The 17,185-nt window shown below is 34.9% G+C and overlaps 1 protein-coding gene across 1 annotated transcript in view; it reads left to right on the top strand.

The window, feature by feature from the left end:
* LOC110098464 (receptor-like protein 7) overlaps positions 1-2,184 on the top strand; it is a 6,643-nt gene extending 4,459 nt beyond the window's left edge. The window contains exon 3 of the mRNA XM_028694324.1: positions 1,991-2,184. Coding sequence (XP_028550157.1) covers positions 1,991-2,184 — 194 coding nt within the window. The remainder of the gene's footprint in view (positions 1-1,990) is intronic.
* The last annotated feature ends 15,001 nt before the right edge of the window (positions 2,185-17,185 follow it).

Below are 17,185 nucleotides of genomic sequence, written 5' to 3' on the forward strand. Positions count from 1 at the left end.
TTACGGCGGTAGAGAAATATAAAGTTTAACATCCGAGTTTTATAAGAAAATCCAACACATAGATAGATAAACAATAGGGTTGTAGCATTTATAAGAGACACAGGTTTTTGTAAGGAAACCCCTCAAATGAGGGGAAAACCCACGAGGCTTGACCCAATTTGTATAAATACACTAATGTTCGTAGCAGATTACAAAGGAGGCTTTTCCTTGAGAAGAGGGCCTTGGCTTGATGTAACAAATATACACTATTTAGAGTGCATTATATGGTGGGAGTTGGAAGAATCAGTCTTGACATGTTCATTTGGTCGGCATGACCATAGTTGCCAAGTGATGTAGGTTGAAAGAACAATAGTCAGGCGATGATGGTCGCAAGGTTCATAGTTAACGGACAGTGAAGGTCAGAAAGACTGTAGTCAAGAGATGTTGGTCGAAAGAACTATAGTCTTTGGGTGACCGAGGAAAGAAAGACTCAAGTTAGGTGAAGTGGGTGAGAAAGAACGTAGTTGATGACGAGGAAGGTCTGAAAGGAAGTAGTCGGGTGGTGATGGTCGAAAGGACCGTGGTAGGTGGGAGACGGAGGTCTGAAAGACTGTAGTTAGGTGGTAGGAAGGATCGTAGTTGGTGGATAATGGAGGTCAGAAAGGCTATAGTCAGTAGATGATAAAGGTTAGAAATATTGCACTTGAGCAATGATAGTCGGAATGATCGTAGTCAGGTGCAATGGTGGGAAGGACCATAGTAAATGGGCGATGAAGATCAGAACGAAAACCACCAACATTCAATGGTCGTGCATAAGTTTGTCAAAAAATGGCGATTGTCCTGAAGTCTAACGAAATTATGGTGATGGTCGGTGGCTGGGTGTAAATTCGACATTAGTTGATGGCTGGGCGGAAGTTAGGAGACAATCGGTGGTAAGGTAAAAGTCTGGAAAAAGTCCGACGACAATCAGTTGTTAGGCAGTGGTCGAGGAAAAGTTTGATGGCAAGAGAAATCTTAGATGTGTTTTCTTCTCCTCTCTTCTTTCTCTTATTTGCCCCTCTTTCTTTTCTTTTTTTACCCCCCCCCCCCCCCCAAATGAAGAATGAACAATTTATTTATTATTTTTTGGGAGTGGCATTATCAGTAAACAGTGAAAAGATCAAGGGTATGTTGGGTGTATTTTTATTGGATGGTCTATACTGATTCTCTTGATTGTAGATCATTTATTAAATATATAAAAATCTTAATGATAAAAAATAATTGGTGAACTTGGGCTCGTTGGATTCATCTCGTTGTGCCACTCGATTCGACTACAAGCATGTCATGTTTTTGGAAATCGTTTGGTCATCTAATTTGTGATTTGAACATACCAAAAATATTTTGGGTCTTTGATTTGGACTCTTTTGGACTCGGATTCGATTGAATTTGGTGTTGCTGGGTAATCTTTTCGAGATGTTTAATTGGACTATAAGTTTACTGAAATCAGAGTTTAGATGGAACCTGGATTTAATTTTTAAAGTTTCCACTGCGAATTGGCCTCGAGATCCATGTCTGATAAAGAAAATTTTGGATGATATATCAAATTCCCTCAAAATTTTGAACATTGAATTCAACAGAGTCTAAAATATATGTCAAAGTATTTTAAGCTAATTGAATTGCAAAATTATAATTTTCAGCTAATTGTGAGGTGCAGCCTACTAGATGTCAATGTGGACCTCATATCAGGGTCATGAATCAAATAAAATATCATTCATGACAAATTTAGTGTGTCCTAAAGTTGGTGCATCAATTGGAGAAAAAAAAATAAAAAAATGGTATTTTAAAACTTTAAAAATTGCTCGAATTTCACTGTAGAGGCTCCACTAAACTCTGAAAATGTCGACATAGAGTTTGGAAGGTCAAAAAATGGTTTCGAAGACCACAAAAACTTCTAAATCAGATTGTCTGTACTAAAAATATGTTAAAACCCGACACTACAAAAATAGATTGCTATAGTAACCGTTTGCTATAGTAACTGGCAACTATAACAAGGCTCGCTGCACTGGTGGATACGTGAAGGATGTGGTTGGAGATAGACCACATGAGTGCAAGGCGCGAGCTGGAGGCGTTGGACGCGGGCTGGAAGCGCAGGGCACGGGCACGAGGTGCAAGGTGCTGGTGGATGCACAGGATGCGGAAGAGGGGCACAGGGTGCTTGGGAATTGACTGCGTTGGACGCAGTGCGACAGGTGAAAATTTGTCAGGAGGTGGAGCTAGATCTTTTGAAGAAGGAAACTCAAGAAGATGGTGGAGCAAGCCTTGAGAAAGTTATTAACTATCGGTGGACGCTTTTGGCGGAGGAGATCGGCAGGGTTGTTTTTTTGGTTGTTCTTTATGAACAATGATTATCTTTTGTTGTGTAAATCTAGGACCAAAATAGAGATTGTTAGATATTTGTTCCTAGATTTAGGATTATTTTTAGTATTAGGTTTCTTGTTTGGCATGTATGACCAATAGTGTAGCTATTTGTATAACTTTAGGAGTCTATATATAGGAGCTTTTTAGGTTGAAATAGGAGGCCAAGAGAAATAAAATTTTCTGCATCTCTCACTCTTCTTCTTCCCTCTCCTCCTCCTCCTCCTCAAGAAGCTCATGTAGGAAGTGCTTCCTCTCTAGAGCAAGGATTCTACATATTATCTAATATTTAATAAAATTGAACTTATTTAGAACATTTTATGAATCGTTTTTGAACCTGAAAAAAAGAAAAACAGAAAAGATGAGAGAAGTTGAAGCAAAACGATCAAATTGATATGAAATGGCTCCATGATTGATTAAAGATAAAAGGAAGAGGAAGTCATGAGCTAACTCGATAATTGTTCCTCTTAAATTAAGTTCTATCTATCATATTTTTTTAAGCTTATCAATGGAGTTGTGATCAATAATAATTTTAATCAATATGGGTAGTATTTTAACTATTTAAAATTTTAAAGTTCTTTTAAATTATGGGAGCATTGGGTTTCATAAAAATTTTAATAAATTATTGCTGGAGTTTTACAAACAACCAAAACTTATAATTAAAACTATATATATTTTTTATGAGAAAAGCTACTAAGGTGAATAATTATAAGGTCTACAAGAGATATAAATTCTGCATAGACATGAAAGTAATTTGGAGGTTGTTTTGGACTGGAATATTTGTTTCTTTAGAGAAATAAAGAGTTTATCTTACAAATTTTGAACGAAGATCAACATGTAGACAGATAAGAGAGGGGCATAAGATTAGTAATAAGAGACACCAATTTTTTTATGTGGAGAATCATGAAAAGAGAAAAATCACGGTCCTGGCCCAGTTAAAATGATTACATTGATGTTTATTACATATTACAAATGAGGCCTTTCCTTAGGGGAATGGACATGGCTTGTTATAGAAAATATACATCATATAGAGTGACAGTGGTTGGAGGGACCATAGTCAATGGGTGATAGACGTCGGAGGGACCTTAGTCGGCGGGGAATGGAGGTTTGAGGGACCGTAGTCTGATGACAAAAGTCTTATAAACTGTATCAGTGAATGATTAAGGTCTGAAGGACCGTAGTCGGTGGGCAATGAAGGTCAGAATGACTATAGTCATTGAGCGATTAATGTCAGAAGGACTGTAGTCGTCGATAATGGAGTTCGGAGGAATCGTAGTAGGAGGGTGATCATGGAGGGCGGGTGATGGAGGTCAGAGGGATTGCAACAATCAAAGGGTGATGGAGGTTGGACCATAGTCAAAGGGTGATGTTGGTTGGAGGGACCAAAAATTGTAGGTGACGGATGTATGAGGGATCGTAGTTGGTGGGTGACGATGGTGGGAGGGACGACAAGCTATAGATGTTAGAGGGACCATAGTCAGAGGGTGATGTTAATCAGAGAAATCATAGTGGGCTAACAGTAGTGGTCTGACCAATTGTAGTCTGCATGCACTGGTGGTATGAGGGATCGTAGTCGGTGGGCGTCGGTGGTAAGTTGGATCATAGTAGGCAAGTGACGGTGGTGGAGGGACCGGAGTCGTCAAGTGATAGTAGTCGGAGTGTTGTATCGATGGAAGCTAGGTTGTGGTCTGGCAACGGTGAACAACTGGCGGATATCCAACAACATGGACAGACGTTGGTTGGGCGAGGGTAGATTGCTGGGGAGAGGTCCTACAACGGAAAGAAGCCAGGTAAATGTCCGGTGGCGCTTGAGAACGGGCGGTGATTCAATGATGGTAAGTGGTTCAACGGATGTTTACGGAAGTTCAACGAGGGTAGTGTTGTAGAACAATAGGATTCTTGAAGAGTGGAGCTCTCTAATCTCGAGCCAAAAGCTCAAGCTTGGAAAGGCCCAAGCCCTCTTTCATATGAGAAGTGAGAGTTATTTATTTATTTATAAATTTTTAGAGTGGCGTGTCCAATAAATACAGAGAAGATCTGGAGCAAATTAAAAATTCTCCGTCGGATGGTCCATATTAACCGCCTCGATCATAGAGCATTTGTCAAAAATTTATATACTCAAATGATGTCATAATTAAGCAATCTTGGGCTTGTTGGATTCATCTCGTCGAGTTGTTAGATTCGACTATGAGCATGCTATATTTGGATATCATCTGATTATCCAATTTATGCTTCGAACATTCCTATTGTGCTCCCCAATTTTTGGACGTCACATCTTATATATAACTTCCGCATTTCGTGAAATCGATGCATTAATCGGGTTAAAAAAAAATCAAAATAAAAAAAAAACCTGAAGAATTCTCATTAGGGTGGGCTTAAAAATTTGCCGTGTTAATTTTATTATGTACGTTATAATAAATTTTTTCTTTTATTACTATTATTTAAAGTGATTCTTATTGATATATTATTTTGAAGATATAATTTTTTTAGGATATCACCTAAAATGATTACTACAATCATTACCTATATTGTATTATTAATGAAAGTCTCATTTAATTCTTGTGACCAGTCTCATATTATATAAATTAACTCCATAATTGATCCTTTTAATAATTATGTTCTATCATATCTTTTTAGCTTATTAATCGAGCTGTGATCTATAATAATTTCAATAAATGTAGGTTTATATTTTAAATAAGATAAAATTTAAAGTTTAAAAAATATTACAGTAAGTTGTTTCTAGTCTTAAAAACATCTTAAACAAATAATTAAGAAATGAATTCATTTTTCTAAAAAATCTTTAATTTGAATAATCATAAGGCCTACGAGAGATACAAATTTCATTAATAAGTAAAAGTAATAGTTGGAGATTACTCACCATATAAATTAGAAGCCATAGTTTGAGAAATATTTTTTTTTTTATGTTGGACGGTGAAAAACTACTTAATGGAGGACTTCCGCAATATATATATTAGAAGCCATAGTTTGAGATTATATTATACTGAATAAAAGAGTAGAAGATTATTGTTATTATTATTATTATTTTAAAATTATAATATAAAATCTATTTTCTGTTTTGTTATATAATCCATACATTGAAACTGATAAGAGTAATATTTATTATTATTATTATTAAAAAGAAAATATCCTAATAAGATTTTCGTCAATATGGACTTAAAATGTTTGTAACATGCATATATATTAAACAATCGACTTGTCATCCTTTTTTTTCTCCCTAGCCGCAACTGGCGATTTTCGGGCAATTCTCCTGCTTCTTCGTTGTGGTCTCTCCTCTTCGTTCTCGGAGGTTTTGTTTGCAGGTTTGGTGCGAGTTCGTTTCTTTTATTTCTTGGGGGGACTCCCCCCCTTGAGTTTCTCCCTGTTTTTTAGGGCATGTCTTCGTCCTCGCCTCCTGATGCTTGGGGTGGACCTCCGTCTGCTTCGCTTGCTAACTCTAAAGGATTACTGGTTGATGGTAAACCTGCTTCTTCCTCTCGGTCCTTTCACGACGTTCTAGCTGGTTCGGATTCTTCTCTTAACCATGCTTTGTCTTTCACGAAATCTGTGGTTAAAGGTGTTCCTGGTTTACTTTTGTCGGAAGAGGATATTTTAAAACTAGCTATTCCTTATCAATTTACTCTGGTAGGCAAGTTCTCTGTGCGCCGGCCGAATCTAGATGCTATTCAGATTTTCTTTGGTAAACTTAAGCTTTCGGGGAATTACTCTATTGGCTTATTAGATTCTAGGCATATCTCTATTCAACTTTCTAATGATTTAGATTATAGTCGTGTGTTTGCTCATAGGTCTTACTATATTTTGAACTGTCAAATGCGCTTTCTTAAGTGGACACCCTTCTTTGATGTCAAAGAAGAGTCGCCTATTGTCCCCGTTTGGGTTGCTTTTCCTAATCTTTGATTACATTTTTTAATGCAAATGTTTTACATGCTCTTGGTTCTATATTTGGGAGGCCCCTACAAACGGATCAAGCTACGGCTAATCGTTCCCGTCCCTCGGTTGCTCGGATTTTGGTCGAAATCGATATAACCAAAAATCATCCCAGAGAGATCTGGATTAGCACTGAAAATACTGGTTACCTTCAAAAGGTGGATTTTGAGAATGTTCCTGATTTTTGTGCTCATTGCAAAATTCATGGGCATGCAGTGTCTAATTATTTTGTGGTCCATCCTAACTTGAGGAACAATGATAAAGGTTCCAAGAAAGTGGAAATTTCGGCTCCTAAGGAAGGTATTCTCATTGCTGATTTAATTAGTCCTCATGAAAATGGTAAGGAATTACCCATTGCTCCCCTTTTCACTTCTAATGGCCCTATGTTAGCTGGAAATGATACAGTCGGTCAGGCCCTTGATTCTTCCATAAGAATCTGTGATGAAGGAGATGATAATCATGTTCATAAAGAGGGGGTGGTTGGAACGAGTGATAATCTAAATGAGGTAATGCTTGATTCATTGAATATGGCTGTTAACCAAGAAAGAGCTCTTATTAATAATGGGGGTGTTGATGTGGAGAACTTGGGAATTGGTGTTGCTAAGTTTCAACATAATCAGACTGATTATAGTAGTGATAATGAAAGTACTTCTTCTAAAATTTGTGAACGTAAAAATTGTTCTAGTGGTGAGGAAGAGGATTTGGAGGAAGGAGAAGTGGGAGATATTAAAATCTGGATTCCTGTGGAAGAATTAAAGGGCTCGTCCGATTCTATGTCTCCGCCCAAAGAGAATAGTAGAAACAAATATCTTACTAGTGAAGTGGAAAAAAACTCTTATTCCAAAAAAAAGGGGAAGAATCATAAGGGTAAACCTAATAACACCCCAAGAATCACTAGATCTTCAACACAGTCTGCTAATGGTTAAAGCTCTTTTATGGAACATAAGGGGGGTGGGTAGCTCTCTATCCAAGGATAGAGTCAAAAACTTATGCAGGATTCATGGTATTCAAATGTTAGTTCTTTTGGAGCTTTGATTTCTCCTTGTAAAAGGGATTCCACTATGCGGTTTTGGGTTTTAATTACTCTTTTGGCAATTCCATCAATAAAATCTGGCTTTTCTGGAATCATTCGGTTCATTTAAATATTATGGTTGATTTGCCTCAAGTTGTTCATGTTAGTTTTATCTTTAATCAAACTACTTGCTTTGCTTCTTTTATTTATGCGGCTTGTAATAGAATTGGTAGGAAAGTTCTTTGGGACCAAATGTTGGATTTGGCCTCTTCGGTTAATGGTCCTTGGCTTACTGGTGGTGATTTTAACTGTATTTCTAACCCTAGTGAGAGGATTGGGGGAAAGCCTCCTAATTATAACAATATGGATGATTTTAATGAGATGATTTCTCATTGTAACCTTCATGATATTGGGGTCTCTGGCAATATTTTCACTTGGAATAGAGGTGTTACGTGGCAGAGACTTGATCGTATTCTTTTTAATAACTTATGGATTAATTTTTTCTCCTCTTCTCATGTTATGCATCTGACCCGTACCATATCGAATCACGCTCCTTTACTTTTATGTTTTTCTAATGTCAACTCTAACACCATTCCTCCTTTTAGATTTCAGAACATGTGGTTGCTTGATAATTCTTTCTTTACTACTGTTCAAGCTAATTGGGAGGCCCCTTTGGCTCCTTCGGATTCCGTTACTGGTATGGTGAGATTTTGGCTTAAGCTTAAAAGGATTAAACAAATACTTGCTTGGTGAAACAAGTATGTTTTAAGAATATTTTTACTAACATTTTGCTTGCGGAGGAGGAGGTCAATAAAGCTGATATTAACTATATGAATGATACCACTTCTCTTAACTTAAATGTTCTTAATGAGGCTAAGATTTCTTTATACAAGTTACAGGAAAAGGAAGAGGTTTACTGGAGGCAAAAGGCTTCTTCTAAGTTCCTTGTGGAAGGAGATCAAAACACCAAATTTTTTCACAATCTGGCCAATCATAATAAAGTGAGTAGGCAAATTCATAATATCACCTCTCCTGACGGAGATATTATTGATGATCCTGATGCTATTGCTCTTTCTGGAGTTGAGTACTTTTCTAAAAATTTTAACTCTAACTTTACCCCCATAAGTGATAACGATTTCTCTTTTATTCCTTTTATTATTAATGAGGTTGACAATGCTTTATTAACTTCTATCCCTTCTTTGGATGAGGTTAAGGAAGCCCTGAAGAACATGAATTCTGATTCGGTTGCGAGACCGGATGGTTTTACTAATAAATTTTTCCAACAATTGTGGGAGATCATTAAGGAGGATCTTCTTAATGCTGTTACTAATTTTTTCTGTGGGTCTGTTACCCTAAGTTTTTTACTACCACCTCTATTTCTCTCATTCCTAAGAATCCTAGTGTTTCTTCTTGGAATGATTATAGGCCTGTTAGTTTATGTTCCTTTTTTAATAAGTTAATTTCTAAAATTTTGGTGGGAAGGCTTTCTTCTATTCTTCCTAAGATTATTTCCTTAGAACAATTGGGTTTTGTTAAAGGGAGGTCTATATTTGATAACATCTTACTTGCTCAAGAATTGATTCATGATTTGGATAAAAAGGTTGATGGTGGGAACATCATTTTCAAAATGGACATTACTAAAGCTTATGACAATTTGAACTGGGAATTTCTTTATGCTGTGTTACGCTCTTTTGGGTTTAATTCTAAATTTATCAATTTAATCAAACATAGCATTGAATATTGTCATTTCTCGGTCATCATTAATGGTAAACCTCATGGTTTTTTTCAGTCCTCTCAAGGTTTAAGACAGGGAGATCCGCTGTCTCCTGCTCTCTTCATTATTGCAATGGAATTTTTATCTCGTGGTTTGAATCAATATTTTAGAATGGATCCTAAATTGTTCTTTAGAACTGGTGGTACATTGCCTTTGTCTCATTTGAGCTTTGCGGATGATTTTATTATTTTCACTAATGGGTCCGTTCGGATTATTAAAAAACTTTTTAAATTTCTGGATAAGTTTCAGACTAGTAGTGGTTTAACTTTTAATAAATCCAAAATCTCCTTTATTACTGCTAAAACTTTTACTTCTTCTCATATTCATAGTATTGAAAGAATGACGGGTTTAAATGCTAGATCCCTTCCGATGAAGTATTTAGGGACCCCTCTTTTTAAAGGTAGGAAGCTGTCTTTTTTATTCAATGACATTTTCACCACAATTCAAAAGAAATTAACTTCCTGGACTTTTAATTATTTATCTTATGGTGGGAGACTTATGCTTATTAAACATGTTCTTTGCTCTATACATATTTACTTGCTTCACACTGTGGTTCCTACTATTAATGTCTCTAAAAGGTTGGAGGTTCTTTTCAATAAATTTCTTTTTAACCTGTTGCCTGGTTTCATTGTCCAATTAATTTTGGATATTTCTATTCGTGTTGATTTGGAGGATTGTATTTTGTCTTCCTGTTCCAATGATGGTAGTTTTAGTATTATGCATGTTTGGAAGTGTATCAAACAACCTTTGCCTACTAATTTTGTTAATGTGGCTTATTGGCATTCTAGCATTCCTACTACTTACTCTTTTCTTGTTTGGAGGATTTTACATAGATAGATTCCTGTGGATACTTTGCTTATGAAGAAAAGGTATTACTATTGTGTCTAAATGTCAAGGTTGCTATCATGTTGAAAGCCTTCTCCATGTTTTTTTCCAAGGCCCCATTGCGATGAAAGTTTGGATTCATTTTGATAACTTGTTTAATGTTTTTACCACTTATAATCTTAACTCTATGAATGATGTTTTGCAGTTTGGTTTACTAAACTTAAAGGTCACATTCATATCATTATTCCTGTTTTAATCTGCTGGTATATTTGGGAGAGTAGGAATGCCTCTAAACATTCTAATGAGAATATGTACGCTAACACTATTATTTCTAAAGTTAAGCATAAAATTATTCAACTTTTTGTGGCTAAGATCCTCAAGAAGGATTCTTTCAAAGGGTACCGTCATTTGACTGATGTCTTTGGTTTGGCTTTTCCTTCTACTATCTCTACTCATATCAACAGACTTATTCTTTGGAAGAAACCTGGGGAGGGAATTTTCAAACTTAATACTGATGGGGCTTTTAACCTTTTTGGAGCGGGCTGTGGTGGTGTTATTAGAGATAATAAAGGTTTTATCATAAAGGCTTTTTTGGGTCCTTCTAAGGCTAGTAATGCTATTCAGGCTGAGTTGGATAGTTTGCTTTACGGGATTAGACTTTGTCATTCTGCTGGGATTTTGAATCTTTGGGTTGAGGTTGATGCTATGCTTCTTATTCATTACATTATTGGGCAATGTTCTGCTAGTTCTGATAATTTTTATAGAATTAGAGATATTAAGAATTTTCTGTCCAAAACGTCTTTCTACATTTCTCACATTTTCAGGGAAGGAAATGCGGTTGCTGATTTCCTTGCTAAAAGGGGTTGTAGTCTTGAGGTTGTGGAGGAGTTTTTTTAGCACAATCTTCCCATTGGTGCTAGAGGTCTTGTTAGACTTTACCGTTTGGGTATTCCTTATTGTCGTGAGTAGGTTTTGGTCTTTTTTCGTTCTTTTCCTTGGTGATTAATGCTGTTTTCTTATTTTTTGTTTTATTATTTCTGTTATCTGCTATTGTGGCCTTTCTGGTTTTGGTTGCTTGGCGGCTTAATCCATACTCCTGTTATGCATTTTTCTGCCTTTCTGGTACCCTGGTTAGCTGGTCTCGGTGGTGGGTGTTCTCGTTGAGCCCTGCTTTCATGTTGTTTGATACTAGTTATGATTCTTTTGGTTATTTATTATTGCATTGGTATCTTGTCAACCTGGGGAGCTCTATTTTCTGGAGTTTTTTACTTTGGTTTGGTTGTTATGTGGTTTAAGCTATTTCTTCAATACTCCCTTTATGATCTCAATGGTTGTTATGTAATGAATTTTTCTGCTGCTGTTTGGGGGATTTCGACAGATTTCCTGATTATGCTAGGTGGTATTAGCTGCAGATTAATTATCCTTTTAAGTTCTTCCTTATGTTGGTGGACTGCCTTTTTGTTGAGTTCTGCTATCATTGTTATCAGGAAAGCTGCAATGTTTTCTTTATATGTTTATGATTTATTTCAATTTGCTATCTGCCACCACTGTTATATGTTGCTGTCTCTTTTTGTTTCCTTTGTCCGTTTGGAGGTTTTGCTTGGACTTGCTGTGATCCAATTAGTTAATTTTAATTCTTGGAGTTGGTTTACTATGAACCTGGGATCTTTTTCTTTTTGGAGGTGGTATCATGGGTCCTTTGCGATGTGGTATAAGCTACTTCTTCCTAACTGCTTTCTTGAACTCTATATTGTGTTGTTTCTTATCTGCTGTTGGTTGGGGAATTTCGATTGTCTTTCTGATAATTTCTAGGTGGCTGTAACTGCAGATTATTTGTTGACTATGGCTGTTACGATCCTCTTGTAATTCCTATTTTGTTACCTGGAGAGTTGTCTTTTTGGATTATTTAAGAGGATGACTATTATCAATAGGAAGGCTACTTTTGGACTTTTTCAAGGATCTTGATCTTCACTTTGTTCCTGATTTTCACTATATTATTAATATTTTTTGTGGAGTTTGCCTTGCCAGGATTTTTACAGAGTGACATTACTATTAGCAAGGTACTCTTCTTTTAATTTTATGCATTTCCTTTTGGCTTATTTTTGGTCTTTTTGCAGGAGATGATGCTGAAGCTCTTGTCCTGATTTCTTTTTTGGGGGCTGCTTTTCTGTCAGCACTGTTTTTGCTTTTATGTTTTTTTGTATTCCTAGACTAAGTACAAGGATCTGCGGCTCTTTAGGTTTTCTTTTTTTTTCCTTTTTGACTGTAGCTCTTTCGGGCATTACTCCGAGCTGGCGGAGCCTTTTTAAGGGCTCTGTAACCGTTTTTTATAATCAACTTGTAGGGCCCTCTATTGGGTATATTTATATAATTAATATAATATATATATATATATTATTACTATTAATATATATATAATATATATATATATATATATATTATATATATATAATATAATTTTTGGCTATGTATGCAGCGCTCAAACATTGCAGCACCGCCAAGCCAGTTCATGGCACCACCGCATCAAAATCTTGTTACCATCACATTGATTATTTTTTAAATTTTCATTGAAACATAGAGCACTAGGAGGGACAAAAAACTTCAATGGAAACAACGGCTATTAGTCAGAAATTCAAAAATTTCTTATTTTTATAAAAATATATTTCATAATTATAAATTTGAATTAAGGGTGGATGGAATACAACCACTTTGCTTTGTTTTGATAAATGTTTAAAAGAAGAAAAGTAATGAAGTTTGATTTGAGTCCCCAGTGGTTGAAGTCCTTGTGGCCAACCAAAGTTATTTTTTTTGGAAGAAAGAGTTAAAAAACAATATTTTTGGAATGGCAGGAGTGATTTGAAGACTTATGATTTTGTTTTATTGTGTAATAATCTCGAAAACTCCAGTAATGATTCCCATTCATATAGTTTGGAATCAATCTTTTTAATGATTTCAATCCATATTTTTTAAGATATTAGTCAATTTAAGACAAATTCACATATTAATTTAATAAAGAAGGATCTTTTATATTGTTTTCAACCCAATCTTTTTTAGGTCTACCTCTTACCTTTCTTAACATAAGTCAAAATCTTAATACCTTCAACTTTTCTAACCTGGACAGTGGAAGGCATCCTTTCTAACTGTGACCAAACCATATAAGGCAACTCTCTCTAAATATTTTCTTCTACTGGAAGCTAACTCCAACCTTTTTCAACGTATATGCTCATTTTCGTAATCCTATTCTAAGTGTAATGCGCACTCATCCACCTAAGCATTCTCGAATTTTCTCTTTTTTTTTACTATATACTTTGAGTATTATGCTTCTGTTTGTGATGACCAACATTCGATATCATAAAGCATTTAATTGCAGGGTCTCACCACATCTTATCAGAATTTTTCCCTTAAGTGATTGGGACTTTTTCTATCACACAAACAAGCCCGATGCTCCCTCCACTTCAACCGATCCAACTTGAATTCTGCTAATAATATCCCATCTATTTCACCAATCACTCTGAAAAATAGATCAAGATATTCTTTAAAAGGACTACTTTTTTGTTGATAAGACGAGGAGACTTCAAAGAATTTTTTTCATGTGATAAATGGTAGAAAGACTGCTTGGAACTATTTTCTTGTCTGATGGAAGGACTAGGAGAGACTTTGAAATTTTTTTTTTTTTGGTGATGAGATGGTGGAGGACTAGTGGAGACTTTTGAAAAATACTTTTATTTTTTATTTTTTTTGTGTATGTATGGTTAGAAGACTAGTTGGAGACTTTGGAAAATTTTTATTTTTATTTTTAATTTAGGACACCATTTAATGGAGATCTGAAGTCTTGATAATGGACACTTATAATGAAAATAGAAGTGGTTGATAACCGAGACTTCGGACAATAATTCCATAAAGATTAAAAAAGAGATGCTACAACTTTGAAAATTAGATTATAAAATTAGAGAGAGAAACATATGAATAAAAGGATATATATAAGAACCTTCAGTTCAACCGTTTATATTATGTGTAGTTGTTTTATATGTTAGTTTTCATTTGGCTTATCAACCAAACATCTTAATACAGTACAGAAAAATTAAGCGATTATGACGGTCAAATAACTGCTAGTATTACCAGGCGGTTTTAATCGTTCTGTCTTACCGCCGGTATTTAAAATTTATTGTTTTCATATATTTAATAGCAATCAAAATTATAATATTATATATTATATATATATATATATATTATATATATTATAAATTATATATATATTATGAATTTTAAAAAGGGGAAAAGTTGGAAAACAACACTAGAGATAATAGTTAGGCAAGAAAGTATGAGGGTTGGTTTGGTTGTCCGTTGTCGTCATTTGAAGGACTAAGCTTCTTTCAGGACATAAAAGTTGCTTTAAGAAAGCACTAAGAAGACGTCCCAAAGGAAACCTTAGACTCCACAATGGTTAAAGTCATTAATGTGGCTAGAAAAAATAAAAAATATTTTTTATTTTGAATGGAGGAGACGACCATGAAGACTTTTGATTTGTTTTTTTCCGAAAATGTTTCAAAGAGGCTTTCAGTAATGATTCGATCATTTTTGGTAAAAAGAATATGTGCCTTGTCTAGTCTTGAAATCAGGCTTTTCTTTATCTGGAATTCCAATCAATAATTTTCTTTTTGAATTCTAGTTCATTAATTTTCTTTGGAAGAGACGCTGCTATCTTTTGAAAGGGAGCAATTATTTCTAAGCATTTGGGGATTAATGAACAAATTTTTTTAGGGGATATTAAGTAAATTAAGGTTAATTCATGCATTAGCATTCAAATATATGAGTACTTCAATCAAAACTGTGTCTATATATGCATATAAATGAACGAAAATGAAACTTTGAATCATAATTTGTAAAGGTTGAGAATAGAAACTCCTTATTTGTATAACTCATTTTAACTTATGGAGTTATTTTAGGCCTTCGTTGGGACGGTTTTTTATTACTTCTCTAAAACAATAACTTTAGTAAAAAAATTAAAAACTTTTTTCTTAACTTAAAAAACCATTTTAAAAAGCAATAAAAAAGTCATCCCAATGGAAGCCTTTAGGCTTACTCAGATAATATGAATGTCTTTATAAGATTATTATAAAAGGACTTAATTTCCTTCCTAAAAAATATTCAAATAACTAATTATTTATTATAACTATTTTTAAGGGATACTTATCTCCCTTTAGAGGTGTAGGAAGAGATGAGGCTCAGCATAGTCTCGTGAGGCAACAAGAGTCAAAATTTTTGAGCTAAAAGAAAACTAAAAATTTCATATATTATAAATATTATAGTTTAAGATTTTAGTATTAAAGGTCATTTAAATTACACAAATTAGTACGAGTAGAGCTTGACTCTGACCTGGAAAGGAAAAAAGTCTAGATTTAGAATTATAAAAGCACAAATATAAGCGGTTTATCAATGTGCAAATTTTTAAATTACACAGACACTAATACAATCCTTCTACATATATATGACAACTTAAAAAAAACAAAGCCTGAAATCATTACTATTGTGTTTTACATGCTTTCCGTTCAATTAGTACAATTCTATTACAAAGAGGCTACCGCATAATTATCCATCAACCAACAGATCTCTGCTTCTATCACAACACATGACATTAAGCACCATACCACTATTGCCATGACCCTCCAAATTCCAACACCATGATAATATTCCTAGTATAATCATATAATTATTTTTTTTTTGTCATCTAAAGTTGGAGGAGATATCGAGATGATTTTCATTGTTGAAATGTATGTGTGCAATGCAACCAACCACAGTCCTTCATTCCTTCAAATGAAAGTGTTTGAGAACGTTCGAGAATTGATCGCCTTCCGGAATTTTTTCCAATAGGGTTGTTAGTAGGAGAGATTTTAATATAGGAAAGGAACGTTAAGAAAGCCAGTTCAAGAGATTCTCCAGAAAGTATGATTTTTAGATAGATCCAACAAATGACTCGAGTTGTGTCAAATTTTGCCCGAGCTTGATGAGGACATTGGACCTGTTATAAGCATTTCCTGAACATGTTTAGCAGGTATAGAGAAACAAGGTTTCCAATCACTGTAGGGATTCTCCATCAAAATTATTATTGAGAAATCGATGGATTTGTAGGATACTCAGAATCTTTCGCAAATATCATTGAGAGTCCTTGATCGTGATAGTTATCGAATCTTGATAGATTTTTGTGCTGAACTTTAAATAGTTAAAGCCAATAGCTGATTGCCCGAACTCTTTGTTAATTCTCATCATAGCCTTTAAAGTTGCTAAAACTTCTAATGCACCAAAACATACCATTGAAATTATTAGAAGACGATATCTAAGATCGTAAGCTCTTGAAAGAAAGAGTTTTTTCCTTGGTTGTTTGTGGAAGGCTGAATGGACCATATAATTTGTTGGAACACAAATCAAAATAAGAAGTGAGGAATATTTTCCCAAAACCAATTTAGGAACGTGTTCTACCAACTCATTGTTCCCCAAGTCTAAAACTGCAAAGTGATGACAATTGACAGAGAGAATGAGGAAGTTGGCCTCCAAGTAGTTGCTGTGAAATTTTATTGTTTTGAAAATTACTTTTTCTCTTAATTTTCTGGAGGGATGGATCCTTGAAAGCATGATGTTCCAAGATCAGACATGTAGGTCCATTCATTTCCCATAAGGGCATGGTGGAATAGAACCTGTTTAAAGCCATTGTTGGATAAGTCAAGAACAGAGAGAGAGGTTGCATTGAAGAGTGAATTGGGGATTTTCTCCACTGAGATTGTTTTTGCAAGGATTAGAACACAGCGATTTCAAGTTAGAACGGAAGGTTGTTAGGATGTAGATGATAATTTGCTTATCTGAGTAATCAGAAAAAAAAAAAAAAAAAAAAAAAAGAACAATTGGTATTTAGGTGAGGGAAGAGAGGATTGGTCCTTGCAGTTTGTTTGAGTGGAGATTCAAGCACCATTTGAAAAAAGAAGGGGAAAAATTAAAAGAAGCTCGTTCGATACAAGTGTATATAATAGACTGCAAGTAGGGTATCAGATTAGATTGAGGTTATGCCCATATTCCAACCATCCTCCACCTACATCAAAAAACCTAGTAATTTACCAAGTAATAAACTGATTGTGTTGCAGATGAATCGCAGTGCATAGTATAATCTGATCTTGGGAACACCAAGAAAAGTGGTATCTTGGTTAGGGATTGCATCCTCCAATTCAAAGTAGCTTTTGGGAAGATGAAGAAAAATCTCTCTCTTT

The sequence above is a fragment of the Dendrobium catenatum genome, unplaced genomic scaffold (assembly GCF_001605985.2).
Source record: "Dendrobium catenatum unplaced genomic scaffold, ASM160598v2 fragScaff_scaffold_456, whole genome shotgun sequence".
NCBI classification, from domain to species: domain Eukaryota; kingdom Viridiplantae; phylum Streptophyta; class Magnoliopsida; order Asparagales; family Orchidaceae; genus Dendrobium; species Dendrobium catenatum.